The sequence below is a fragment of the Amblyomma mixtum genome, chromosome 1 (genome assembly GCF_055824585.1).
Source record: "Amblyomma mixtum isolate Tamu chromosome 1, ASM5582458v1, whole genome shotgun sequence".
Lineage (NCBI taxonomy): Eukaryota > Metazoa > Arthropoda > Arachnida > Ixodida > Ixodidae > Amblyomma > Amblyomma mixtum.
The window spans coordinates 296,604,512-296,631,980 of NC_143012.1; the positions used below are offsets into that span (position 1 = coordinate 296,604,512).

The window sequence follows — 27,469 nt, forward strand, 5'->3', positions numbered from 1 at the left end:
TTTTAATGTGACATCGTTCATCTTCACATCATGGAATTTCGTGTCCTGCATTAACAAATGCAGCTGATTGGTCGAGAGGCTGGTGACGTCACAAGGTCACGAGAGCATCACGCGAAAACTCGAAACTGAAAAACAAGAGGGGAGCGCGCAACCCGGAAAGGGTGAGACAAACAGTTTGAAACAGGCTCTCGGCGGACGCACTCATTACGCATGCCCAAATAAAGATACGATAACAGTGACACCATTGTGCATGTGGTGAAAGAACCGAGACATACACATCAACACATAGCGGCAGCGTTGCTTCGAATGCTGTTGCATTGCACGTTTAAGATGACTAAATCGTCCCCATTATTTTTCTCTTCTCCTCTCCCTCACTCTTTGAGGTATGCTAGTTTAATTGCGAGGTCTGCTATGAGCCTGTAAGCGCATTAACATAACAAACGAACTGTGAATCCTGTCGAAGCAGATATGCCGAGAGGGCGCAAGAAGATCAGCCGGTCAGGGCACGACAGTCGCTTATGGAGGAGAGAGAGAGCGAGACGCTAGCTGCATCACGGTGCCACCGGGCGTAACGCCGGCAGTCTCCGGAAGAGCGGAGGCGCGCAGTGCGGCGCGAGAACTCCAGCGCGCTCAATCGGACCGTCGACGCTCTGCGTCGCGACGCTCGCTGGAGATCGTGCGCGTGTGTGACTGACCGGCTGCTCTGTCGCGTCATGCGTCCCGCACGGCGTCGCCTTGCCCGGATTCCTTCGCCATGATCCTGTTGCGCTCCTGTTGCTGCTGGCTTTCGCTTCGCAAGGGCAGCTTCGCCTGCGGAATCTACACGCTCGTGAGTGAATTAGCCTGAACTTGGTTGCGCATCTCTCTCTGCCTTCCCATACTTCCGCTTCTAAAACAACACTCACCCTTCCCTGCTAGCCGGAGTTCATTCGCCAAAGATGGTTAGGCGGTTATGGTGCAGCCGGTGTTCTTCTCTTTCTTGTTTCTTCAAATAAATGCCTGCGTGCCTTGAGTTCCTTCATACACGTGAAAATAAGAGAGCAAAGTAACGAGGAATTTGTGCCACCATAGCTTCCGGCGCCCGCGATGTTCTTTCTAAAGCCCCAAGACAATTTTAAAAGTTCTTCCCAAAGAAGCTCGCCGGAACTAGGGCGAGGTTCGAAATAATCCTATTTGCACTCGTTTTCCGATAATTAAAAGCAAACCTGACGTGTTAAACGGCGCCGACTCGCCGAAGTTATATGAGTAGCTATAAACGCGGCTCTCCTACTCAGTAAATTATGAAGAAAACGACCGAAGTGCGAGAAACTTGTTGCTAGTCTGCGGCAAGCCTATCTCGGTACTTCGTGCCTTCCTGCATCGTGAGTGGCCACTCGCTTGAGCATGCACGCATACGATGGTCGTGCTGCACGTGCTGATGATGCTGTTGGTACGTTGTTGTTGGTGTTGTTGCTGTTGTCGTTGCTGTTGCCGTTGCTGTTGTAGGTGGCCTAGTTTCCCGCGTGCATCACTGTAGTAGTAAATATTACGGTCTTGAAAGAGTTCTCTTTAGTGCTTTAGCCTGCTTTAGGAATAAACTGCCTAAGAAGTGCAGTCCAAGGACATCCAGGCAACCAGCAGGAATGCGCGTACTTTTTAACGGCTATGTTATATTCAAAAGACGGTGCTTACAATGTTAACTGCCTCCGGGTTACCGTTAGGCGACAACTGTTGCTAAGCGCCATTGCGCCTCGCTTGGTTACCTTGACGCTTCGTCTCATCTCCCGTGTCATGCATGGGAGGAGCTCCGTCTTGAATATAACGCTTGGTTACGCTGCGAACCACGAACCTCGCATTACTATGGCTCGGGTTGCTGCTCGCGAATGGGTTTAGCACGGCGTGTGGCCGCAAAATTGTCATAATGAAAGCGTTTTTAAGAAAACAAGGCGGCAGAACTTAATTTTACGAAGCAAGATATTTATTCGTTTGTTTATTAATTTATTCTTTATTTATGATACTGGTAACTCCAAAGCAAAGAGTTGCAGCAGTGCGCGAGATCAGATGCGTACAAACCAAGAAATGAAAAAAAAAATTAAGTTAAATCTAAGAAATGCACAAACACAAGAAAATTTTGGTATGCAAATGGCGGCAGTAGTTGACACTACAACTGAAAAATAGAACATCAATAAGTACAAACAGAGGATTAGGTGGAAGAACAGAGGAGAAAAAGGACGCATAAGGTTTATGGAGGTATAACCTCCTAAAGTGACTGAGGCTATGGGGGACGCCGTAGTGAAGGGCTCCGGAAATTTCGACCACCTGGGGTTCTTTAAAGTGGACGGACATCGCACAGCACACGGGCCTCCATCGAAATGCGACCGCCACGGCCGGGATTAACCCGAATCATTCGGGTGAGCAACCGAGCGCCACAACCACTGAGCCACAGCAGCAGCTCCAAAAGGATGCATAAGCAACTTCGATGTTGTTCTATGCTAATAGGTCTCTTTCGGTAAGTATCATATATGAATGCGGCGAGCGAGAGCACTCAAGCTCACGGACATAGTTCGCGAAAAAAAGCGTAGTTTTTTTTTCTCCCGTGGCACTGCGATGACTAATTAACTTTTTTTTTTTTACCTTTTACGCATAAATACTGCATATACAAGTACAATAGCTTTGTCTGAATCCCTACGGAAACACATTAAAAGCGTATTGTATGCTTGCAAACGTTTCTCTAATGATAGGCGTGCATGTCCAAATAGCCGTCATCGCTCAACGCCTGTTAAACCACGCAGCCATGTCTAGTTTGAAAAAGTGGAGCCGTGCTCCACTTCGCTTCGTGCGATAAAGAATAAAACGAGTTTCGGAACAGACGACATAAATATACGACGGGACTCTCAATTTCTGCCCCCGCCTGAGCACACGCGGATTAGCGTTAATCCTCGAGTAAGACCTCGAGAACAGTGCAAAAGCTGCAGTGCGTCTTCGCCGTCCTAACGAGCTCTCCGAATTGAAACGCGATATACTTCTCGAAAATGAACTTTTTCTGTCGACGATGAGCATCTGCAAATTCCCGAAATTTTCTGTTTACGCCGAACGCTTTCTTACGCCCGACTCTTCGCAGTGCGCTCGCAGCGCCTGGAACGAAGTTGTTATTTTATTGCTGTATGTTAAAGAAAGAGAGAGCGAGCGAATAAAGCTGCAGACACATACGAAACATTGCATTAAATTGCTTGACAAATCCATTGCAAACCGATCGATTGTCTATAGATGTCACAAAATTTCAGCATACAGGCCGCAGACAGTCGATATACTGCAGCAGGCACACACCCTAGACTTTTAATTGAATTGCTTCAGAAATTCGTTGCAAATCGTTCGACTGTCTATAGATAACTATAATCCTTAAAATTTCAGTATAGAGTCTGCAGATAGTCTATATACCGGCTAAAGAAACTTCATAGGATGTCCGCAGACAGATCGTTGACTCTTTATAAACTTCCACTCCTTCCAGCTGTTTTTAAGGACACGGTTAAGGAGGCCATCCCCAGAATGAGACATTTAGTGCGTCTTTCCTTTTTGCCCCGCCGCGGTGGCTCAGTGGTTACGGCGCTCGGCTGCTGACCCGAAAGACGCGGGTTCGAACCCGGCCGCGGCGGCTGAATTTCGATGAAGGCGAAATTCTAGAGGCCCGTGTGCTGTGCGATGTCAGTGCACGTTAAAGAACCCCAGGTGGTCGAAATTTCCGGAGCCCTTCACTACGGCGTCTCTCATAGCCTGAGTCGCTTTGGGAAGTTAAAACCCCAATAAACCAAACCAAACCTTTTTGTATTTAACCAAGCATAGCCTTCTACAAGAGCAGTCGGTACCTATGGCCGTGGCAGTGGTTTATTACGTAAAGAAAGAACACAAGAAATTAAAAGAATGATTTTCAAAAGTCAAAGCGATCACGATGCTTCTAGAAATTACTGCAGGTCATTGTGAGCCGTTGACAGCTTGCTGAAACAGCAGCATACGGCACACCACATTTTCTTCAAAATTAAACACATAACAAAATCAGTGGCACGCACGCATGCACCAAATTCATATCCTTACGCATGCATACCACTGCATGCGGGATTGCAGATACATCTGAAGACGTTGCGCATATGTATGGATGAGCGTGTGCTTTAACATGTATGCACTTAATTACAATACGAAAGCCATTTACTACTCAGATATTGCCATAAAAAGAGGACCACGTAGTGCAGGTCGGCATATTGAACGCATAATGGTTATGCATGCCAGGTCACGAAAGCAGAAATGGCACAAAGAACGTTGCAGAGTACATCGTTTATCTCGCCTGCTCTGTTTTTGAGTCCAAACTTGTGTTACTGTCGAGTAACCGATATGTTGATGCACACTCATACACCTACAAGGCTTCAGGCACGATCATTAATACAGGCAAAGAAACTTTTAACGCTTACGATCACTCGTTTAATTAGATTTTTATATGTTCAGCATTTTTGTTACGGGTGATAAACATGTATGCGCATTCAGATGTGACGGGACGGCGTCACTCACCGGGAACAGCGCAGCGCTACATCTGCATTGGTGGATTTGTTGAGAGACGCCAGTCGTGAAGGTTTTATTTTTATTTATTTAGATACAGAAAGATGCTCGGGGGCTTAGTTTGGTTCTGTCAGCTCAAAATCAAGAAGCTTGCGCTGAACATTGCCCTAGATGGTTCCTGGTTGGTAGCACCCCGACGCAACACCACCGTTATCTGTTCAAAAGTTGGCGTTTTGTTTAGATTCAGTACATCTGATAAAACATCGACGTTGTGAGACCAGGGCAGCAACATCTTTCTTTTCCATTTTTTACTCTTGCCAGTACTAATCTCGCTAAAGTAATGAGATCCACAGCGCAGAAAGAGCACGGAAATCATGTTTCCGGAGAGAGACAGACGCTTAAAGTAACTAGAAGCGTCCTTCTCGTTAAAAAAAAAAAAGAAGAAAACCGTACAGTACTATGTAAGCATTTAGTAGGGAGAAGCTTAATGAGTGCTTTATTTTCTGTTAGCGCCAGCTCACCTTTGCGGTTTGTTGAATGTGTTCTTTCTGCCTCAGTTTTGTTATCATAGCAAGTCACTAATAAATCATGTCGCGAGAGGCTTCAAATGATTGCAGAGCTGAGATACTTGTTAAAGCTGGTCGTTATATGGGGGACAAAGGAACTTGGGGGACAACAGAAGAAAGAAGTGAACAGGGGCAAGTCTTTCAGGGGCAAAACAGCAGCTTGTAGGATTGAGCCATGGCCACATATTGTTCTATTATTCGGCTAACTGATTAAAATATGAACAAATTCGTGTGAAAATTTTATTCCATTAAACAAGTAAGATGTATCAAAATTCTCGAGCTTATAAGTTCGTCTTATGCTTAGCTTTTTGTTTAATGAACAAGGGAAGCTTCAAAGATGGGCTATTTTTTGTCGCAGAGGAACAGTGTAAAGGTGACGATTGTGGATATCGCCTCAGTGCAGATTTAACTTGTATTCAAATAAAAATAACTTTAGTCCTAAGCAAGCATGCCTATACTCATTTTATAAAGCCAAACAGCGAGAAGCACAAAAAAAGCACTCGAAAGCATTTAAAAGTCGACATGGCTCAGACTAAAAAAAAAAGTAAAATAACCAAGAGGCGACAAACTGGAAATCAGTCTAACGCAACGAAAAATGAGTAAGTTTCTTTTCTATCATTTTGAGAGTCTTATTCATGGAAAAATGTTATTTATTGCATGCCTTTCACGTGCACTTTACTCTAGTAATCAGTGCGGGCGAATTCCCCCCCCCCCCTCCCCCCATACCTTAAAATGTTTATGAGGCCGTGCTCACACCCAAGCACACTATTTTTGCCGTTTCAGGACTCTTGCGCGCGTAAATTAGTCGGCGCTTCTTGCGACTACCGAGTAAAAATCCAAATATACTGCACCCATACTGTCGAAATTGAATCCCAATAAGGCTGCATACTCAAGAATGTGCACTAGAAATGCGTTCGCGAAGATTTTTGTTAGTTTCTTTGAAAATTGCTATATTTTCGTTTCCACGCAGTATTTCGTAAATCCAGCTTTCAAACGCAGTTAATTAAGCCGTGAACAAGAAAACCAAACCTATACCTCGCATACCGCAACGCTTATCGGTCTTACTTTAAATTTACTCGCCTTAACGTTTCGATAACGAGCTGAATTGAAGGTGACAAATTTTGTTCTTTTAATTTCTCGTTAAAAAGAAGCTGATTTTTTTTAATTTTTTTTTGGAAGGGGGAGGGGAATTTGTGGTGATTCAAAGATTCAAATGTACGAAGGTTCTGTGGGAAGCTTGCCGAGTAGTTTTGCGCTCGCTTTTAAAATGGTGGCGTAATCGCCTATTAAAGCAGTGGCAATGTTCAGGCTTCTCCTCAGTGCGCCGAAGGAATGCGGAGGAACTTGTCTTGACGTCATTTTACTGAAATTTCAAGTATCCGCTGCCTTCCCCCACATGCTCGCGTGCGTTGACCGACGCCGCCAAACAATGCCTCGTGGGCGTTGGTTTTCTTTCTTCGATCAGCCCCTTATTCGCTGTAAACGTAGTGGCGCCGTATATGACGTCATCACTGCGGCCCCTGACCAGCGTTACGCACTACGCGGCTACGCGGCTTCTTTCGCCAATTACATCACCATTTCAAATTCTATCACAACTAGGTTTCGCATACTTTAGCGTCAAGTTGTACACAATCGATTCCTTTAAGCTCGTCAGATTCTAAAGTCCTTTCAGCCGCCTTTTAATATACCAAAGCGTTCTTTTCACAATGCCACAGCTACCCCAGAGTGCCCGTTTTCATATTCAGTGATTGGTGCTGTAGTCGCAAGAACCTTCAGCACTGCTTTGTAATTTTTTACTTGCTAACTTCTTACGGATCTTACGCAGGTTTTATACACCGTGATGATCGCGACAGGCTCATGCCACATCAACTCAGAGCTTCTCTCCACAGGTGAGAATACATCGAGGTTTCATTGTTTCGTGATGAAAACTATAAGATGAGCTTTTGTGCCTATTCTCCTCATTCGCTGGCTCTCCCCCGCCAGCACTTGATTAGGAACTGATGTATCATTCGCTACGTTTGTCACATATGTTTTAATACCATTATTCGACCTCTGGCTGCTTGACTGCAACAAATTGGTTACGTTAGTTACAATCAGCTATCTGGTTGCTGCTTTCTTCCCTCTTTTCATTTCATTATCTTATAAACAACTGGCGCTCTTATGCGAACTTTTTTAATTTTGGTACATGAGTGCAGTGGCCTGCGGCATACACAAGCAAAACCTAGTCACCGACTGTTTCAACAGTGTACCGTGTTATGGAAACATGTGAACAACAAAGGTATTTGACAAGTCTGGTCAACTGTCATCAAAGCTTCCTCGTGCTTCTGAATTCAACAATGACAAAAACTTGGACCTAGCAGCCAAACATCTGTGATAAAACTGACCAAATGCTTTATATATATAAATGACGTCAGTAACCTCGGGTCTTTCTGTATCCGATTTTGCGACCATAGGTGAGTTTCGTTGCACTTGCACAGAACGGACAGGCACACGTCCACTATAAGGTTGTTACACCCGCACTCCACATTTAATTAATGGGTACAGTGTAAAAATATTTGAGCAGTGGCCCATTAGCACAGCTGTAATTTTGTATTTCGGAAAAAAATGGAGCCTGGACAAAACAAAACTTTTGGTGGCATCTACCGGTTGGCTAAAAGTAAACGCTAATCACGAGGGAAGTGTCACTTTAAAAGAATTAGCTTCTGGGCAAGCTGGTTGTTAGACATTACAAAAGGATTTAAGCGCCAAGACCTACTACGCCCGTGTTCTCTCTCTTGTATGTAGTACACCTTGGTGCTGAAATGCTTCTATAATGAAGTGACACTGAGCATTTTTGCTCTCTATAAGTTACTGCCTTCCTCAGTTAGCCTCCACATCCCCCCGCCTGCTACCCGTGACCACCAGAATGTTTTCTCTTTACAGCCGGGTTCACACTGGTTTTTCTGCTGCTGACACTTTCTGGACTGTGCGTCGTCTTCTCCGTGGTTCTATTCCTGGGCTTGTACATAGTAAGCGCTCTCCTTCGCCTGAAACTCAAATTTTGAAGGGTGGGCCAACTTCGAAATTCTGGGGGGTCCTCACATTGGCGGTTCCCTACGATTGGTCCACTGGTGGTGACGCGGTGTTGATGACGTCACGACCTTCGATCACAGTTTTTAAAAGTTTTTTTTTTCTTTTCACCTGGTACTCTCTTGCAGAACAACCGCCTCCTGCTGCTACCCTGGCTGACCTTCGTCTCTGTGACGACCCTGTACGACATCTCGCTTTCTTTCTACTTCATCAGTGACATGGTGAGCCCATACTTCAGTTATATCTTCATGGCTGAGCTGATGCCTGCGATGGCGCTTGAAATTCCTCTATGCAGCCACGAGCTCGTTCTTTCCCAGCGTTAAGGGAAACTTGTGAGGATTGCACTACTCTCGCCAGGAGGCAGTCTTTGATTCACTGCCTGCTGCCAACCGATTTGGCCTCGTCCGTTGCGTGAAACGCGCAGTGCGTCGTACATTGCGTCATAAAAGATATTTCAAAAAACATCCTCGTTTTTGACCGATGTCTCGTTGCAGGACATAAAAACCTGGTGGCCATCCAGAGTTGTTCTCACGTGAGCCATTTCCAAGCGCTTTTAAGTTTGGGATAAACCGCAATAAGGGTCGTTTTATTAGAAGTCGTGCGACAAAGTTTGCAGCTTTATTTCCCTTCTCACGGTGTCACGGACTTCACCGCCCACTACGACAGCCGTATTTTGATAAACTTTGTGGAGGAAACTGTTGTTTATTGAAACTTCGGCTTGCCTTAGCTTGTTACTCTGTATGTTGATTTATACCCAGCATGTTCTATGAAATAATGCATGATCAATAAACATAGATAACGTACCTGACTGGCGTCAGAGTTTTTGAACTCGTCCGTTGATTTTTCGAAGGCAGAGTAAAAATCATTCCAGATAAATACGCCTTCATCTCGTAAAGCACCAACAATTAAACCTCGCTATAATGAAACAGCTTATAACGAAATAGTGGGTACAACAAAGAAATAGCAGTTCCCATTGGAAGCTGCCATAGAAGGCCATATATTGTAACAGTTGTTACATTGAAAGGGAGCTGCAGCGGCTGAACGAGGGCACCGAGAGCTGCACAAGGGAACGAGGACACCAGGAAAACGGACTTTCACTTCACTACTTCCACCGATTGCGCTCTCTTCTTCTACCTCTAATCCACGTGTCACTGCCCCCTCCTCTGGAGCATCGCCAAGATGCGGTATTACCGTCAGCCAGAAGAGAGGGGAGAAAAAGCGTTCAAGAGTTATACCACGAGTCTGACATCATGGAATAGACTACATGCAGCTTGAAAGTCAGTCGGGCGGTCGCTCGTAGTATGGCTTCATTCGCACCACATGCACAACGTCGCTGTGCTTGCTGTTGTGCGATGAACGAGCTGGCGAGGCTGGTGCAACTTCGTGCAATACGTCGCTGAGGCGGCGGACAACAAGGTAAGGGCCGAAGTAGCGGCGCAGTAACTTTTCGGACAGCCCGCGGCGATGAACGGGCGTTCAGACCGACACATAGTCGCCTGTGTTGTAGGTAACGTAGCGGCGTCCGGTCAGCATCGTGCTGCAGCTGATGGTGAATGCGGTGTCTGGCCAGTTGCCGCGCTTCTTCCGCGCGCTGAACATAAGTGGCGACGTCGACGTCATGTTCACTGTCACTGTCAGGGGGGTCCACGGGTAGCATAGCATCGAGGGGGGTGGTAACCTGTCGACCGAAGACTAATTCGAACGGAGTGAACCGCGTCGTTTCTTGCTGCGTGGTATTATACGCGAATGTTGCGTATGGAAGAATTTGGTCCCATGTTTTGTGCTCGATATCAACATACATGGAAAGCATGTCGGTCAAGGTCCTGTTGAGGCGTTCCACCAAGCCATTTGTCTGCGGGTGGTAGGCCGTTGTACGTCTATGGCTGGTGTGCGTGAGCTTGAGCACAGCCTGAGTGAAGCGGGCCGTAAATGCAGCTCCACGGTCGGTAATGACAGCTGCAGGAGCGCCATGACGCTGGACGATATTGTGGACAAAGAATTCGGCGACTTCAGCCGCAGTACCGTTTGCAAGTGACGTGGTCTCAGCGTATCGGGTCAAATAATCGGTCGCGACCGAAATCCCCCGTTTTCCTGTGGACGACTTCGGAAAAGGGCCGAGGAGGCATATAACAAGTAGCTGAAAAGGGGTCTTTGGGGGTGCTGTGGGCTGCAGAAAGCCGGCTGGCTTCAGATGAGGAGATTTGCGCCGTTGGCAATCGCGGCATGTTGTTACGTATTTGCGCACGGATGGTAGTAAACTGGGCCAGTAATACTTAAGCCGAATCTTCGCCAGTGTGCGACTGACCCCCAAGTGGCCGGCGGATGGTTCGTCATGACAAGCGCTCAAGATTTCAGAGCGTAACTGGGATGGCACAACAAGCAGAAACGTCTCCTTGTTGCTGTCAAAGTTGCGCTTGTAGAAGACTCCACGCCGCAGAATGAAGGACTGTAGTCCACGGCGAAACACACGAGGTACACTAGCATTAAGTGACACGTGAATTAGAGGCAGAAGAAGAAAAAGAGCGCAATCGGTGGAAGTAGACGACGCTGAAGTGGAGGTCCGTTTTTCTGGTGCCCTCGTTCCCTTGTTCAGCTCTCGGTACCCTCGTTCAGCCGCTGCAGCTCACTTTCAGTGTAATAACTGTTACACATCTGGTGGAGGTGCCGGGTACGCTTTCCGACCTGCGTACACCTACAAGATAAAAACGGACCTCCACTTCAGCGTCGTCTACTTCCACCGCTTGCGCTCTCTTTCTTCTTCTACCTCTAATCCGCGTGTTATTATTTGATACCATTTTTCACGGTGTAAAGTTTTGTTACGACTGGATATAACGAACCCGATATGAACTTCAAGGGCCGTTTGGCGCCGAGTATGTCGATATGTTACGATGCACTACAGCTCTATAAACATTCGATGCGGCCATTCGGAACTGCTGCACCTAACCAGCTCTACTGAGCAACGCACAAAAAAATTCGCAGAATTTTTCCCGCCATCAGAGCATGGAGCGTTTCTCTGAGCGATTCGTCGGCTCGGCGTGGCCAAACTTTACTCCGGCCCGCTTATCTTCGGCGAAACTCAGGTACATCATCATCATCATCATCAGCCTGACTACGCCCACTGCAGGGCAAAGGCCTCTCCCATGTCTCTCCAGTTAACCCTGTCCTTCACCAGTTGCGGCCACTGTATTCCCGGAAATTTCTTAATCTCACCCGCCCACCTAACTTTCTGCCGCCCCATGCTACGCTTGCCTTTTCTTGGAATCCACTCCGTTACCCTTAAGGAACACCGGTTATCTTGCATTCGCATTTCATGCCCTGCCCAAGCCCATTTCTTCCTCTTTATTTCGACTAGGATGTCATTAACGCGCGTTTGTTCTCTCACCTACTCCGCCCGCTTCCGATCTCTGAACGTTACACCCATCATTTTTCGTTACATAGCTCGCTGCGTGGTCCTTAACTTAAGCTGAACCCTTTTCGTTAGCCTCCAAGTTTCTGCCCCATAGGTGAGTACCGGTAAGATACCAGCTGCCCATTAAGATGATTAAGATCATTAAGTCCGGCCCATACTGTTAACTCCTCGTTGGGCATGGCCCTCTGCGAGCGCACTATGCTTCGCAGGTGCCGTGTGCAGTTTATTTTCGGCTTTCATGGAGCGGTCGCGAGGTTCGTCTGTTTGTCAACGTGTTTGGTGTTCCTGGCGGTACAGACGTGCTGATGATTTCAAAAGTTTGAGATCCTAGACAGCGGTGAAAAACGAAAATGTGGGACAATATCAGTCGACCAATCACTGATCAGAACGCCAGCATGAATCAAAGTGGTTGTATCGCGTAAGAAATGTCGGGTAGCAAAGGAGCCCCGCTGTCTGCAGGATTTGACAGCAAAGATGCAATCACAAACGTCGTCGCCTGCGCTGTGAAAGAAAGAAGAAAATAGCTGAGATCGTTTGTCTTCGAAGAGTTCGTGGCTTCTAAGCACAGATAGGCAGCACACTAAACGCAAGGCATATTGCCGTCGGTATACACGGTAACAGGAGGTCAGTTAACGTGCGACAGATGTAGCCAAGATTACTTATGGCTGTAACGGAAAAATGGCTATAACGAAGAAACTGCGGGCCCCCTTCGGCTTCATTATAACAATGTTCACCCGGAGTAGATTAGACAGCAGCCGCACGTCAGACGCTGTAAGACAAAAACTGTTTTAACTAGTCAAGAAATCTTTATGTGCATGCATCTTCAGCGTTGCCCTGAGTATTTGTCGTATTATACTGAATGATATTTTTTGCTACAACCAACATAGAGTGACGGGCCGCCGCGGTGGCTCAGTGGTTATGGTGCTCGGCTGCTGACCCGAAAGACGCGGGTTCGATCCCGGCCGCGGCGGCTGAATTTCTTTGGAGGAGAAATTCTAGAGGCCCGTGTACTGTGCGATGTCATTGCACGTTAAAGAATCCCAGGTGGTGGAAATTTCCGGAGCCCTCCACTACGGCGTCTCTCATAGCCTTAGTCGCTTCGGGACGTTGAACCCCATAGACCAACCAACCAACATAGAGTGACAGCTAGGTCATCACATGCTGTCTTTAAGGGTTCGTGTCTAATCTATTACTTTCTTTTTACTTTTTTTTTCAGAAAATCAATGGGTTCGTCATCGCCATGCATATCGTCGACTACATCTTGTGCTCAGTAAATGTAAGCAATAGGCCTCCCATTGGCCCAGATGTTCTTCCTGATCTCGGAACTGCACTTGTTCCTGCATTCCTGCGGGTTACTTTTTGCGTGTCGGAGCTTTTCTTGGGCGAGGCTGCTATTTAGGTCCGCATTAAAATAAAATATGTCCCGTATAACAACGAAAGAGCGCCAATATTTGGAACTCAATTGAAGGAACGGACTGTAATCGTTTTGTTCTTGTATTAGCTTGTATTTGTGCGTTATTGCTCCCCCGTGTAACACCCTCGATCGAGGGACTTTAGGGTCAAACTGAATAACAAAAAAATAGAGGAAAACGCTATAGCACTTGCTTTGTGTGTTTTCTCTTGATTCCGGCCATTTTCTTCAGCTCACAGTTCCAGAGATCTGCCCACTGGCTCAGGCACAAAAGTAACTGCTCTGAAAACTCGAAGTTCTGCCTTTATATTCGCGTGCGTGATATGCGTGTGTACTTACGTATTAAAACTTGAGTAACGCGTTTGCAACACATTATATGTGCAGTTCATTATGTGCAAACTCATCACTTCCAATCTTCGCTTTCTTTCTACTCGTCACTCCTATTCTCCTACCGCTGCGCCTGCCGAATATGTACGTCTCCACCCTTCCTCAGATAAAAGTTTGAATTTCTGTACACAACGAGCCTAACTCTTCTATTTCGAGCTGCCTAGAGTTGCAGCCGCCACACTTCGTTCGCAGCTAATCGTGGTCCAACTGCAGTAAAGGTCGCAAGGTCGCCATATAACGTTCGATGGTTATGTTTACAGAAGGAAGGTAAAAACTGCAACAACAGTACTCATACAGCAACGCGAAGAACTTCTGTCAAAAACGTGTGCAGTAATGCAGACTTAAATCCACGAACCACACCTTCCTTGAGCGGAGAACTGTCGCCATGATTCTAAGCATTCAGTTCTTTTGCAGGTATATTGCATAGTGTGCGTGCTGTCCCTGTACCACCAATACGCCGCGGGAAGGCAGGCCGTAGGACGGACTACACGGACAGAGGTGAGTTTCGTTAACACACTGAAGAATACAAATTGGGCAACTCTAAAAATTTGAGTTGTTCTTTGTGCAAAGTTATTTCATTCGAATTATCTGCCTCCAGGCGCGCGGATTTGAGCTTAATCTAAAATGCGGGGATTGCTCGGCGGTTTTCAGATACAAAAGTGTACATAAACTGTACAGTATTGACCTCAATCTCGCTAGTCTCGAGGGAAATCCGAAAAAGTATTCAGTGTTTTGTGCCTACTTATAGAAAAGCCTAAAATAGCTGAGGCTTTCATGCTACGGAGAACAGCAATCTCTCTACGTAAAGCTTGATTTATGTCACCGCCTTTCGCGGTAGGTGGCGTCATTCCAATTCTCGCTCAGTGTAAAAGAAAGTGAAAACAGAAAGCGCGAATAGCGTCCAAGCGCACGATTCTAGATTCAAACGCGGGCGCCGTGTTTCTCTCTTCACCTGTATTAAAGCCTCACGTGGAGCAATAGTAAAAGAAACACTTGAACACATTGCTTGCGTTCTAGCCGAACAGGATAGACAGTATCAGCATGAACGCTGCGCGTGCGTTAAGAGTGCGACCGCCGGCGTCTCATTATATCGTCGATTTTAACACTTAGAGTGACGTGGCTTACAAAAAAAAAAAACAAAAAAAAAACAGCGGCGTCATGTTGATCGGATGGGGCCTACGCTCTTGCTCGTTCCCTCTTATTGGATGAGATTCACACAAATTATCACGCTGCGTGAGTTCCAGGTTGACGCCTCTACGCCACTGCATTTAGAAAACGAAAACGAAATACAAGGGAGGCACTGCGCCCAGCGAGTCAAATCTGCCTCTCCCTAGCGATAGTCATTACGTCCTTCGCTCTATAAAAGCCGTGAGTCGAGATTGGGCTGTTTAGGAAACAAATGAATTCCGAAAGTGCCCGGAAAGCTTTTAAATAAATCATCATCATCATCAACCTGACTACGCCCACTGCAGGCCAAAGGCCTCTCACATGTCTGTCTAATGCGGCAGCGTAGCTGTTCATGCTTTTACCGCAAGTGATGTCACTTCCGTCCAGCCAATGGGCCAACTTTATGACCGACGACGCATGTTCGTCAAATGGCACTTCTAATTCTATCGCATAAATAAATGAAGTGGTCAAGTTACACTGGTTGAGGTCATATTGGCAACTCTTCCAATTCCGCCTGCTTTCATCACCTCTCCCCCCCCCCCTTTCAACCCCCTCCTCCCCTGTCTCCATTGCAGAGTAGTAGGACAGATAGCTGCAGCTCGGGCCGAGCGCTCTGCCTTTCCTTCCAAATGACCCTCACTCTCAATGTCTGTCGCTCACACGGGGCCACTTGGCCTCCGGCTTCCAGAGGTCCTTCAAGCGACACTGTCAAGATGACGACTTCTTACTGTCACATGGCGCTATGTGTCCGCAGCTACCGGCCGTGTTGCCTCGCCGCAACCGCGACAACTGGGGTCCAGGGGACCGCTCCACCTTCGGCCACACCGCCGACTGGGTTCCAAAGTGGCTCTGTCGCAAGGCAGCTTTTGCGCACGGCACTGCTCCTTCGGATGTCCGCTGCACTTCCGGAGGTGCAGCAGCGGAGACCGTTGATATATTTGTCGATGCTCGAAGCGTGTCCCACCAGGCATCGGATCCAGGAGCACCGCCGCAGTGCCGAAGGAGGAAGGAAACGTGGGCCGGAGACGGGGAGTAGGGGAAGTGAAGGAAAAAAAAAACTGTATTCACATATTTACATTATTTACAAGAGCGGGACTGAGAATGGCTCTCAGTGGAAGGGCAACGTCTTCGTCAACCGTAGTCGACTGGAGCTAGCAGGCTTCTCCGCCACACTCACGGCCGAGTTAAATATCGTCCGGTTTCCCCAGATCCCTGGCTGGGGAATAATGGTCGACGAGCACTGTCCAATCAGATGGACCGAAGGGGACGTTCTTGTTACCACCCACGGCTGGGCAGGTGCGAGCTTTTCCACTCCCTCGCAGCTGGGTCGATGAGAGGAGGAGATGCCGACCTAACCAGCCCTGCGGGAAAGGAATCTCCAGAAGGCTTCCAGCAGGGGATTGAACTTGCCTTCCCGCCGATTTCCCAGAACGCGAGTCGGGGACACAGAATTCTTCAATTATCCGCCAGCGTGACCGGCGCCGCCAGGTCGCCTCCGCATTCACGGTGGTTGCTCGGACAATAGCTCCTGGGCCTCGCCTGCCTTCGTCGCCGCTGCACTCCCCTCAAGGAATTTCGTTGGGTTTACTGATGACAATGGCCTTTGACATTCCCGCCACACCAATCCGCTGAGGCTCGGAGGGGCATTCCAAGCATCTCACTTCCCATGGTCGTCGCGAGGTTGTCGACCTTGGCGATTGTTCACGGCAGCGGCTTGATCGGGCCCACGTGGTCCGAAGTGGACACAGGTGTGACGGGAACACACAAAGAGAACCGTCATTTTTCATTTCTTGACTTGGTCAGTGACCCAATTTTCCTTTGTGAATAAATAACACAAAGAGAGTTAAGGGGGGGGGGGGGGGGTAGAAACACAACAGCACGTCCGCCGCCCGAAGAGGTCTCGTAGTGGTTGCAGCCAACGCTGCTGCGCGCAGAGACCTGGAGTTGTGTCCGTTCGGCCTTTGGTCACAGCTGGGCCCAAAGGTTCTTCTTGCTTCGTTGACAGCTGTAACGAGCTCAACCAGCAAAGTCCAAAGCCCAACAAGCAGAAAGCGCCAAACCGACTTCAAGAACTGCCAAGCTGTTTTCGGTCAACAAAACCTCTTTAGAGAAAATGAGCTGTAGCGTGAAATTTACGTCCTCCTCCGAAAGTTGACATGTTTGACCAAACCAGAATACACAGAGCTTGTTTAGCCAAAAGGGAGGAAAATTTCCTAAAATTTTGGGGGGTGCCGTAGCACGGTGTATGTCACAGAAAGCCACCGCCCGTGAGAGCACAAAGGGTAGGTGGAGCTGCTGAACACACATACAAAACAGAGAAAAAAAAAATGATTCCCGCTAAAGCAAAAAAAAACAAAATACAAATTTGCATAGCGGAATAACGTCTGGGGAGTCAGGAAAGGGCATTACACGGGAAAGCTTCGGCTGAGGCCATCAGCGTTTCCATTACCTCGCACTTTGCGGCAACGCATGTGAACTGAGTCCCGCAATGCCAAGCTCCGAAATTTCGCTCTTATTTCGCATAGGAGAGTGATATGAACAAAAGACAAAAAACAAGCATTAAACTCTATATGAGATTATGCGTCACATCCGCCCCTTGCGCGGCCGTGGTCCGACAGCTGCTTTAGCAGATGAGACATTACATAATTCTAGGAATTTCAGCTTGCATTTCTGTACGGGAGAGTTAAATGAACAAAAAGAAACAAGCAATAAACGGAATAGGATTATTCCTCGAAACCGTCCAGAAACAACGTTACGATTAGAGGAATTTACTGGTTCCTATTCTTCAGCCGCCCCCTGCGCGGCCGCGGTCCGATAGCTGCTCTAGCAGGTGCAAAATGACACAAGGCTAGGAACTTCCGCTTAGGACCCTTAACTGTTCTTCGTCCAAGTCTCGTGGTTCTGAAGTTTGGCTGACGCTCAGAAAGCAGAACGCGAGAAGGGAACGGACGAGTGCGAATGCCGTGCCAGCGTATCCGTCTCTCTCGGATCGGGTTCGCGCGTTGCGTCCCCTTAGCTTGTGTTCCCTTCAAGCGGCGCGTGCGAACTCTTGAGCGCTGAGGTGCCAAATTGGGGCGGGTAACCGGTTGTCCGGTTTTTTGTGCAGCAGTCAACATGAGGCGCACTTTCCCCTTCATTAACATTCCCCGTTTGGCCACCTCTATACGCCGCCGCTCTGTGGAAACCCTCGCTGTTGGTTTGCGGGGCGCGTCACTAGCCATCGCGGAACCGTCACAGGTTAAGTCGTCGGCGTTCGCCTCATTGTCAGTTTGTGATCCAGCCTGCTCTGGCTCACTACCGTGAGAGTTTATCACGCTTACTGGGTCATGTTTGCCCTCGTTAACTACGTGATCTGCTGGCGCTGCGAATTCCGGAGCCTTCGAACTGGTGAGGACCTGCGCAGCGTTATCTCCAAGACTAAGGCCGTTTTCTTTAGGCAGCATCTCCAAGCGATTGGAGAAAATCGAGGGATGCTGCATAGGCAGGTTTTGGGAGACAGCTGCCTCGGTCAGACGCAGCTCGAGCGGGCTCTCGATCGCGACGCGGGCAGTAAGTTGGTCGTGTTGGATACCTTTCCTATCCTTATACTGGCGGTACAGCAGGCCAGAACGGAGCTGGAAAGGTATGTTCTTCCGTGACACACCTATGTCACTTTGGGGACTCAAGTTGCGTAGAGATTGGTCTTTCTCTTGCTCAGCGGTGAACGTTTCTCTGTCCACACGAAGGAGTTCGAGAAAGCCGTCTGAGTGGGGCAACACTAGATTCGTATTCAGTTCCTCACCTAGCCCCAGCTCATCCCTTGCGCCTACTTCGGAAGACTCACTATAGCCTGCACCATTGTCGGTACTCTTTACCCCTGTGCTACCAGTGAGTAAGTCCTGGGCTGGCTCGTCATTAGGTAGCGCGGAGCCGTCACAGCTTAAGTCGCCGGCGTTCGTCTCATCCACAGTTTGCAATAAAGCCTGCTCTAGCTCATCACCGTGAGAATTTACAGGCTTCGGGCTTACAGGTTGAGGTTTGCCCTGTTCAACCACGTGCTCTGCTGGCGCTGCGACCTCACGAGCCTTCGAAATGGTAAGGACCTTCGCAGCGTTATCTCCAAAACAAAGGCCTTTTTCTTGGGGAAGCATATCCAAGCGATTTGAGAAAATCGAGGGATGCTGCTTAGGCAGGTTTTGGGAGACGGCTGCCTCGGTCAGACGCACCTCGAGCGGGCTCTCGATCGCGACGCAGGCAATTGGCAAAGACACGCAGTTTTCATTGACGCATAACTCGTTTTCGGGTGTTCGGTCGCGAGCGGCTGTCGTTCCCTTATCGCTGAACTGATCTTTGTTTCCAAGCAGCGATGAGGCGCATTCCTCGCTTACAGTAGAACTTGCAGTTGCCACCTTCAGCGCGCGACTGCTTTCTGGAGGACTACCTTTTTGCGCTGCGCCTACGCCTTTCTGGGTTGCAAGGACAATCTGTGCGGCATCGCGCTTTTCAGCTAACGCCGCGCTCTGGCTTGGAGCTCCACAGTCGCTGTAAGGTTTGCCCTCTTCAACTACGTGCTCTGCTGGCGCTGCGAATTCACGAGCCTTCGAAGTGGTAAGGACCTGCGCAGCGTTATCTCCAAAACAAAGGCCCTTTTCTTTGGGCAGCATATCCGAGCGATTTGAGGAAATCGAGTGATGCTGCTTAGGCAGGTTTTGGGAGATGGCTGCCTCGGTCAGACGCACCCCGAGCGGGCTCTCGTTTGCGACGCGGGCAATGGGCAAAGACACGCAGTTTTCATTAACGATTTTAATTTCACTTCGCGCCGAAACCTCCTGATTTAATGTCGAATTCCTCTCGGCGCGCTTCGCCAGTAAATTTTGCAACTCCAAACGCATTAAAGCAAGTTGCCTTTCATCGGCTTCCTTGAGACGAAGGCGTTCTTTTTCTATCCTGTCAGCCTCCTCCTTAGCGGCTTCCTTGCGGTAAAGGCGCTCTTTTTCTATCCTGTCAGCCTCCTCCTTAGCGGCTTCCCTGCGGTAAAGGCGTTCTTTTTCTATCCTGTCAGCCTCCTTCTTAGCGGCTTCCTTGCGGTAAAGGCGTTCTTTTTCAACCCTGACGGCCTTCTCCTTGCGTTCATTTTCAATCCTGTCAGCCTCCTTCTTAGCGGCTTCCTTGCGGTAAAGGCGTTCTTTTTCAATCCTGTCGGCCTCCTCCTTGCGTTCCTTTTCAACCCTGTCGGCCTCCTCCTTAGCGCTCCTGATTCCCTCCTGAATGACTTCCCAGGTCTCCAAAATTTTGTCTCCCTCCTCCTTAGCACCACATTCCCTAATAGCCTCAATCAGCTGCGGCTTTCTGTGACTCTTCCTGGCCTCAATACCCAGCTTTTCACACAGCAACATCAACTCTGGCTTCTTTAGCTTGCTCAAATCCATGGCAATTCCCGAACGAGGACTTTCAAAAAATAAGCTGCTACGTGAAATGCTTAAGCGAGCACGTGCAGAAAAACAATCTACTACAGGAAGTGATAAATTTCCAGAGTTATCAAGCCTGGCAGATTCTTAAAGAAAGTCAAGCGCTCACCACTGCTGAAGCCAGGACCAAGCGTGGAAGATCCCGCCGCTGCCAACCAGTTGATATATTTGTCGATGCTCGAAGCGTGTCCCACCAGGCATCGGATCCAGGAGCACCGCCGCAGTGCCGAAGGAGGAAGGAAACGTGGGCCGGAGACGGGGAGTAGGGGAAGTGAAGGAAAAAAAAAACTGTATTCACATATTTACATTATTTACAAGAGCGGGACTGAGAATGGCTCTCAGTGGAAGGGCAACGTCTTCGTCAACCGTAGTCGACTGGAGCTAGCAGGCTTCTCCGCCACACTCACGGCCGAGTTAAATATCGTCCGGTTTCCCCAGATCCCTGGCTGGGGAATAATGGTCGACGAGCACTGTCCAATCAGATGGACCGAAGGGGACGTTCTTGTTACCACCCACGGCTGGGCAGGTGCGAGCTTTTCCACTCCCTCGCAGCTGGGTCGATGAGAGGAGGAGATGCCGACCTAACCAGCCCTGCGGGAAAGGAATCTCCAGAAGGCTTCCAGCAGGGGATTGAACTTGCCTTCCCGCCGATTTCCCAGAACGCGAGTCGGGGACACAGAATTCTTCAATTATCCGCCAGCGTGACCGGCGCCGCCAGGTCGCCTCCGCATTCACGGTGGTTGCTCGGACAATAGCTCCTGGGCCTCGCCTGCCTTCGTCGCCGCTGCACTCCCCTCAAGGAATTTCGTTGGGTTTACTGATGACAATGGCCTTTGACATTCCCGCCACACCAATCCGCTGAGGCTCGGAGGGGCATTCCAAGCATCTCACTTCCCATGGTCGTCGCGAGGTTGTCGACCTTGGCGATTGTTCACGGCAGCGGCTTGATCGGGCCCACGTGGTCCGAAGTGGACACAGGTGTGACGGGAACACACAAAGAGAACCGTCATTTTTCATTTCTTGACTTGGTCAGTGACCCAATTTTCCTTTGTGAATAAATAACACAAAGAGAGTTAAGGGGGGGGGGGGGGGTAGAAACACAACACCGTCGATGCAGGTAAGCGCTGCCTCTGGAAAGCGAAACCACTGTTCGCGTTTCGTTCAAAAAGACGGCAATGCTCTCTGGTGCAGTCCCATGAGAGTGGCAATCTGGCTTCTGAGTGGGCAGCTGCGTGCCATCTTGTTAACGCGAAAGAGCAAAGGGAGAACACACGGGAAGCTCCTGCGAGCTTGATTTTTCTGTTTTTCAGACGTCTACCAAAACAGGGCAACTTTTTCCTGCAGTACTGTATCCAGTTCTCGAGCTACGATGCCCTTTCCATCCAAGCGTGCGCACAATACTTCTCGAGCCTTTGTTTTGTAATGCAGTCGTTCTGAACTTTTCTTTTTGCCTGTTCGTCCAATTATTCCTTACCACGGTAGTCAAGAAGAGCGCTCTCACTTTACTGAGTGAGCCACAAGAAAGTAAAGACCCGAGAAGCAAAGTTCTTTTCGCGAAAAGTTGAATTTGTTCTGTTTACTTTTTATTTTATTTTAATTCCGCGATGATGAGTATGTTAAATTTTGGCAGCACCTCCCGGAAATAACATCGGGACAAGACAAAAATAACCTCCTTCTTAATTTTCCACGCAGCTAAGACAACACGCCGCAAGCTATCTTGGTCTCAGCCATTCTTTCCTTCGTTTTTTTTTTTCTTTCGCATTCGCACGTGCACTGCAGAGAGCGTGCATACGCTTCCTTGAGTATTGTTGTGGCCTGTACAACATGGAGCATTTTTACGGCCTGTTCAGTGAAAGTCAACAAAAGGGATTTATCTTGCAAGTAATGGTTCGGCTGGCTAGACGATGAATAATAACATAACCAGAATTAAGACCACGGTGACATGCACTTCGCGTTCTTGTAGCATGTCCGTTTGTGATCGGCCATTGAAAATGGCCATCAAGTTCAACCTCCCTGTTGTCCATTTCATTATAGAGGCAGTTAACCCGAAAATTCAACGAGTATACATCTATAAATCACCTTTCAAGGAAATATGTACAGTCTTTTTTAAGGACTCCGCATAAGCATTACGGCTGCTTTGGTAGGTAAAAATTCATAAACCACTCAAATAACCGTACGCAGAACTTCCATGAGAAAGAATGCAAGGTAAATGCAAGCAAATAATGCAAGCACGTCTGACAACTCACAATACACTTTTCCACATTGTGAGTCATAGCAGATTTGAGACGCTAAAGATTATTTCCTTCGTCCAGCAAACCGTAACAAACATTATTCAAAGTGTGCCTCCGAGAGATTGTTGTAGAGGGATGGACGAATAAAATTATTCAAAGCACTGAAATCAATAAAAGTGACAGAAAAGAAGCCTCCAACACTGTCACCACATGGTGGCGGTGCAATCAAGATGCGTGAATTCGTGACGTCCTTTTTGACGTCTCGAACTTGACCACCGCGACGCTAAATACTCATTCGTTCGTTCAGTTGGAAGTATCGACTAACCAAGCAGGTTGATAAGTAAAAAAAAAAAATAGTGCGATAGTTTGTAGGAGCCAAAATAAACAGTTGCAGAGAAAGGTAACCTTTCAATAGTATAATTTTTTATCCTAGAGGTAACAACAAAAAGTTGCCAAAAATTGCAGAGAGAACACGAAGCAATAAGAGGGTGCAAGATAATGTTTCACGATGAGCTTAAATTTTTTTTTCTGTGTCCAGTTAGCACCGAGTGTTCAGTATGCATTTGAGCATTTTTGCAGCCGGCTTCAATTGCCTCGGTGATATGCCATCTGTGGTGTTTGCTTTCTCTTCCCAAATATATTCCCTTCATCACTTTTTATAATCTTCGTATTTTAGGCAAGGGTGACGAGGACATGACTATCGCCGAAGGGGCATCTTCTCTTACGCCCGAGGCGCACAGATACAGAGCCAACGAGTTGTCGAGGAGCACGCAGCCTCCGAAAGTGGAGACACTCGTACGCACTTCACTCGAACAGCCTGACTTCAAAATCCACATTGACGAAAAGGTGAGGCAGAATGAAAGGTTCCGACTTCTGCACATTTCAATAGCGAACTTGGAGCACTCGATGTGTTTAGTTACCCTGTTTTTCAGGAATCTCTGTTTCTGTCTCGCCGTGAGTTGTCACACGACGTCAGTTACTTGCTGCTGGTTGTTCTGCATCATCTCAGTTCCGTTACCACTTTTGGCAAATGTTTGTTTCGAATATTCGCGGCTGGGTGATACAATTTTCTCAATTTCTATGCGGAATTCAATAGAAAAGAACAGCTTCGTGGAGCATGCGCATGCATTTTTAGGCGTCTTTTACTTGCACACATACATACACGCATCCAGATCATGCCATATAAACCAGCCAGCCAAACGGAGCCCATATGCCATAAGTGCAGGTCTGATTCAGTAGCTGTATATACGTTTCAACGTCAACAGAGTCTTCTACTAAAATGAAGTGAATGAACGCGGTTGTTTCAAGCAACATAAGCAGTTAAGCTTAGGTAATGAATTTTTTTAACACGCTTGAAGTGCACAAAAACAGTGCTAACGATCAGGCGTGTAAGTAAGTATACCACCAACCAAATTGTGAACTTAAAAGTAAGTACTGCGAACCCAAGCTTTTTGGCTACCTCTAAAGAAGACGACTGCTCAAAATCAATAGATATTGGCAGGAAGTTGCTGACGACAACTTATTTCAGTGTCACTAGCATAACTGAGACCTTTCCTGCGCTATGAATTTTCTATGAATGGTCGTATTTCTTTCTCTCTCGCTCGCGAATCCTCTCTAGGTGATCGACAAAGGTCGAACCTCAGCAAAGTTGGAAAAGCACCATCATTTTGAGGCGACCTTGAGCTCTGGACTGGAAAGTCTGCCTATGCTGTGCACAGCACGCAGAGCTGGCAACTGCCATGAACAAGGTAACGCTAGCAGTGACAGGTGAGCATTTTATGGTCGTCCTTAAGTACACGAGGCATGAGCTATCAAATCTTTCGGCTATCAAATCAGTCGTGGCTGTAATAATGCTTAGAAATTTCGAAGGACTCCAGAAAGTAGACCGCTGCGAAGTATGTCGTCCTGACAGAAACATATCTGTCATTTAGTGTATACCTTCGATCCGGCTTGCGTAAAATCTGCAAAAATACGCAGGAAAATGGACCGTAGGGGCAGCAGCATGCTCTTCCCAGGAATGAACTTTTACAGGCTGCGCGAACTACGTAGAATTTTAATCGCAAAGAAAAGCAGGCATGCGGTGAGAAGAACCGCTACAGTTTCGTTGAATGCGTGCAAAGCGTTGTCTATGCTGTGCCGTTACCTTTTGGCGAGACGGGCGCTGGCGAATCGGGCACGTGTTGAAACCAAAGGCTGAAAGAACGCTTATATGACGCAGTACGTAGCATACTTCCGGCCGCCTTGGTTTTTTACTGCAGGAAATGTAACTGTGCCCCATGGTTTGGTTTGAAAAGGCTAACGATCTGAGCTGACTTCCAGGATAACAAACATGCGAGGTTTAAGATTAGAGATTAAAAAATATAAAGCGGTGTGGCAATCTTAGCACTGTTCCTTCTATTTCATTATATTAATTATCAATCTTGCACAACCGCATGTAATGCATGACCATATTAGCATCTCCACTTGACTTTGTTACTATACTTCATTTTTTTACGATCGTAGTTTGCTTGTTGGCGCTTATTGTGCGGAAACTAGAAATAACCAGTTATTTCAACCAGCGTTGAAATGTACGTTGTGATGTTGAAATCAATTTGATTTGATTAGTGCGCCTTCGGCTTATCAGGTGCTTCATTTTGTCTCGTCCGCATTTCGGCGCTGCTATGCGAACAATATGTCGCTTCATCAAAAAAAAATGTAAAAAAACGTGCCCACAGCGAGTGAACATATCAATGTTGTTGTTTTTTTCTTCAGCATGATTTTTATTACTGTAATAAATTTTTGTATACATGAACTATTTAAAAAGTCTCAGAAATCAGCGTCAAAGCCATCTTAGAACAAAACACAGACAAGCCAAAAAGCACTAGAAAGCAAGCAAAAAGAAAATGCCACTCCGGTGGCAAGCCTACTCATACACGTCAAGGTAACTGGAGCGCTGTAGGTATCTGTAAGTAGCGACAATGTGGACTTCACTGTTAGAAGCGTGAGAAGCTATGCACACAACGAAGAAGCATATGTATAGCTGAAGGAAATTACATACGTTTGCCTAGGTAAGGCGGCGTTAAGATTCACACGGTGGGCAACGGACAATAAATGTTTCACACAATTAAGAGCGGCTCTACTGGTCACGACAGCAAGTCTGTGACTAATTACACCTGAGTATTCGTGTTTAAAAGAAACTTTCGTGCGCAAGCATATTGCTTAATTGGCGAACTGAGCAAAGCTCTTGAGTATCTGCAGCCCAGGCCAGCGCTGAGTAGATTAAGCTAAAATACTTGCCAATAAACTGGCGACACATCATGAATTGCATCTTCATTTTCGAAAGTGCTTTTTTTTTTGCTATGCTGTATAAAACATGGCATGATTAATCAACCTCTGATTGACACCTTTCGTTAATTATTCTTTCCAGGCCATAACATCCAGCGCTATCCTTTTTCCGCACGAGATGAAGAATGGCGTCCATCGGGAAGCAAGAGTAAACGTTGAAGCCGGAAACAATGCTCGGGACAGTGTCCCACGCTTTGGCCCCTAGTGAAAGCAAGCGCAGCGTATATCTCTGGACTGGCTGGACAGACAACTGCCACGACTTTCAGCCATGATGCCAACAGACAATTGAAAGGCCGCGTTTCGATTCTGCTTTCTTTGCTATTATTATAAGTTGGCATATATATATATTTTTTTTTTCATAGAAGTCACGGCGCCAAATCAGAAACTTTGGGTTTTCTTCAGATTGTTTACGGCCTTGTTATAAAAACCTCCCACGTGCACGGAAAGCTCAAAGGCCTTATCCATAACTTTAAATGTCTGTCTAACATTCCAAAGGTGTACTGCTAGACACACAAAACGGTGTTTTGCTCGGCGAATTGGTGTATTTCAATTTGAGGATGAGTAGTTGCGCAAATTTGGCCATCACATCACAGGACAGGCGGGATGCAGAGTCCCGTCCTGTACAGTGACTGAATGACTTGCGCAACTATTCTTTTTTCGAATCCCTCATCACGGCTGATCGTATCGTGAATATACGATGCTTCTTCTTCTATGGCGGTGCGCCGGCGTTTTTAATGTTGGTTGGTTTACGGGTTTTAACGTCCCAAAGCGACTAAGGCTATGAGAGACGCCGTAGTGGAGGGCTCCGGAAATTTCGACCACCTGGGGTTCTTTAACGTGCACTGACATCGCACAGTACATGGGCCTCGAATTTCTCCTCCAAAGAAATTCAACCGCCGCGGCCGGGATCGAACCCGCGTCTTTCGGCACAGCAGCCGAGCACCATAGCCACTGAGCCACCGGGGCGCCTCGTTTCTAATGTTTTCTTATGCTTACACTTGGCGCCTTGTTCTTATTTACGTGTAAATAGATTCATTAATGCTTGCCCATCGTCGCGTACGTGTCTGTTTACGTGCGCATGCGTTGACGACCAGGGCTGACTGTTTGGATAAGATAAACACGTCTCATGACGTCATAGGGCGCACACCACACAGAAGTGACCAGCAGTCAATTAAAACGATGAATATAAAGGCTGGCGAAAAGAATAATCTGCAAAACATAATAGATTTCTGTTGCTAGGAACATGTTACCGGTGGTAGCTTTATCGAATATTAATCGACCATGTAGGACGAAGGTCTGAGCATGGCGCTGTACAGTCGATATGTGATCTTTCCAATAGCTTGCGCTGTGCTGGCAGGCGCTTAATGAGACCCCAAGGTACTTTGGCGGCACACACGTCCATGTAACACAAGCATATTCAGCTGACTCCCACAACTGAAACCATAGACCGCAACTCCTCGAATTTCACGACTGCCACTGATACCGGAAGTTTTTACAGGCTCCCGGGAGGCGTTACTGATATCCTGAATCGTGATGCCCACTGTGATAAGCATCGCAACATCTTAAGCTGATTTTTTAGTCGTTCTCTCATAGCACACGTCATGTCCACATAGCGCTGGCACTAAAACCGAAGTACCTTGTAAAATGCTGTAGAAATGGCATGAGCTACATTATTCGGCCCTTAACGACTATGTTCATTAGGGTGTCGACGCGTAATGACCTTCCGCTGGTGCCCGATTCCACATTTTTGCCGCGGTGACAAGTTTCATCCCAAGGAGAGCTCACATCTTGTATACCAGGCTTCTCTACCACTGAAGCGTATCCGTAACCTCTTACAGCGAGGCAGATGTCTCGTATACTAGACAGGACGCTCTCAGAAGGTATAGCGAATATTCTAGTTTAGAGAAGCGTCCTCAGCTTTTGGATCCTCTCTC

At 47.4% G+C, this 27,469-nt stretch overlaps 1 protein-coding gene across 1 annotated transcript; it reads left to right on the plus strand.

The window, feature by feature from the left end:
* The first annotated feature begins 652 nt into the window (after positions 1 to 652).
* Positions 653 to 26,046, plus strand: LOC149372150 (uncharacterized). The gene is made up of 11 exons (XM_089585891.1): positions 653 to 829; positions 6,916 to 6,979; positions 8,013 to 8,098; positions 8,288 to 8,380; positions 12,785 to 12,844; positions 13,781 to 13,864; positions 15,288 to 15,461; positions 18,141 to 18,155; positions 22,893 to 23,057; positions 23,830 to 23,978; positions 25,605 to 26,046. Exons 1-11 carry the CDS (start codon positions 755 to 757, stop codon positions 25,738 to 25,740), a joined length of 1,101 nt encoding a protein of 366 aa, XP_089442017.1. The 5' UTR covers positions 653 to 754; the 3' UTR covers positions 25,741 to 26,046.
* The last annotated feature ends 1,423 nt before the right edge of the window (positions 26,047 to 27,469 follow it).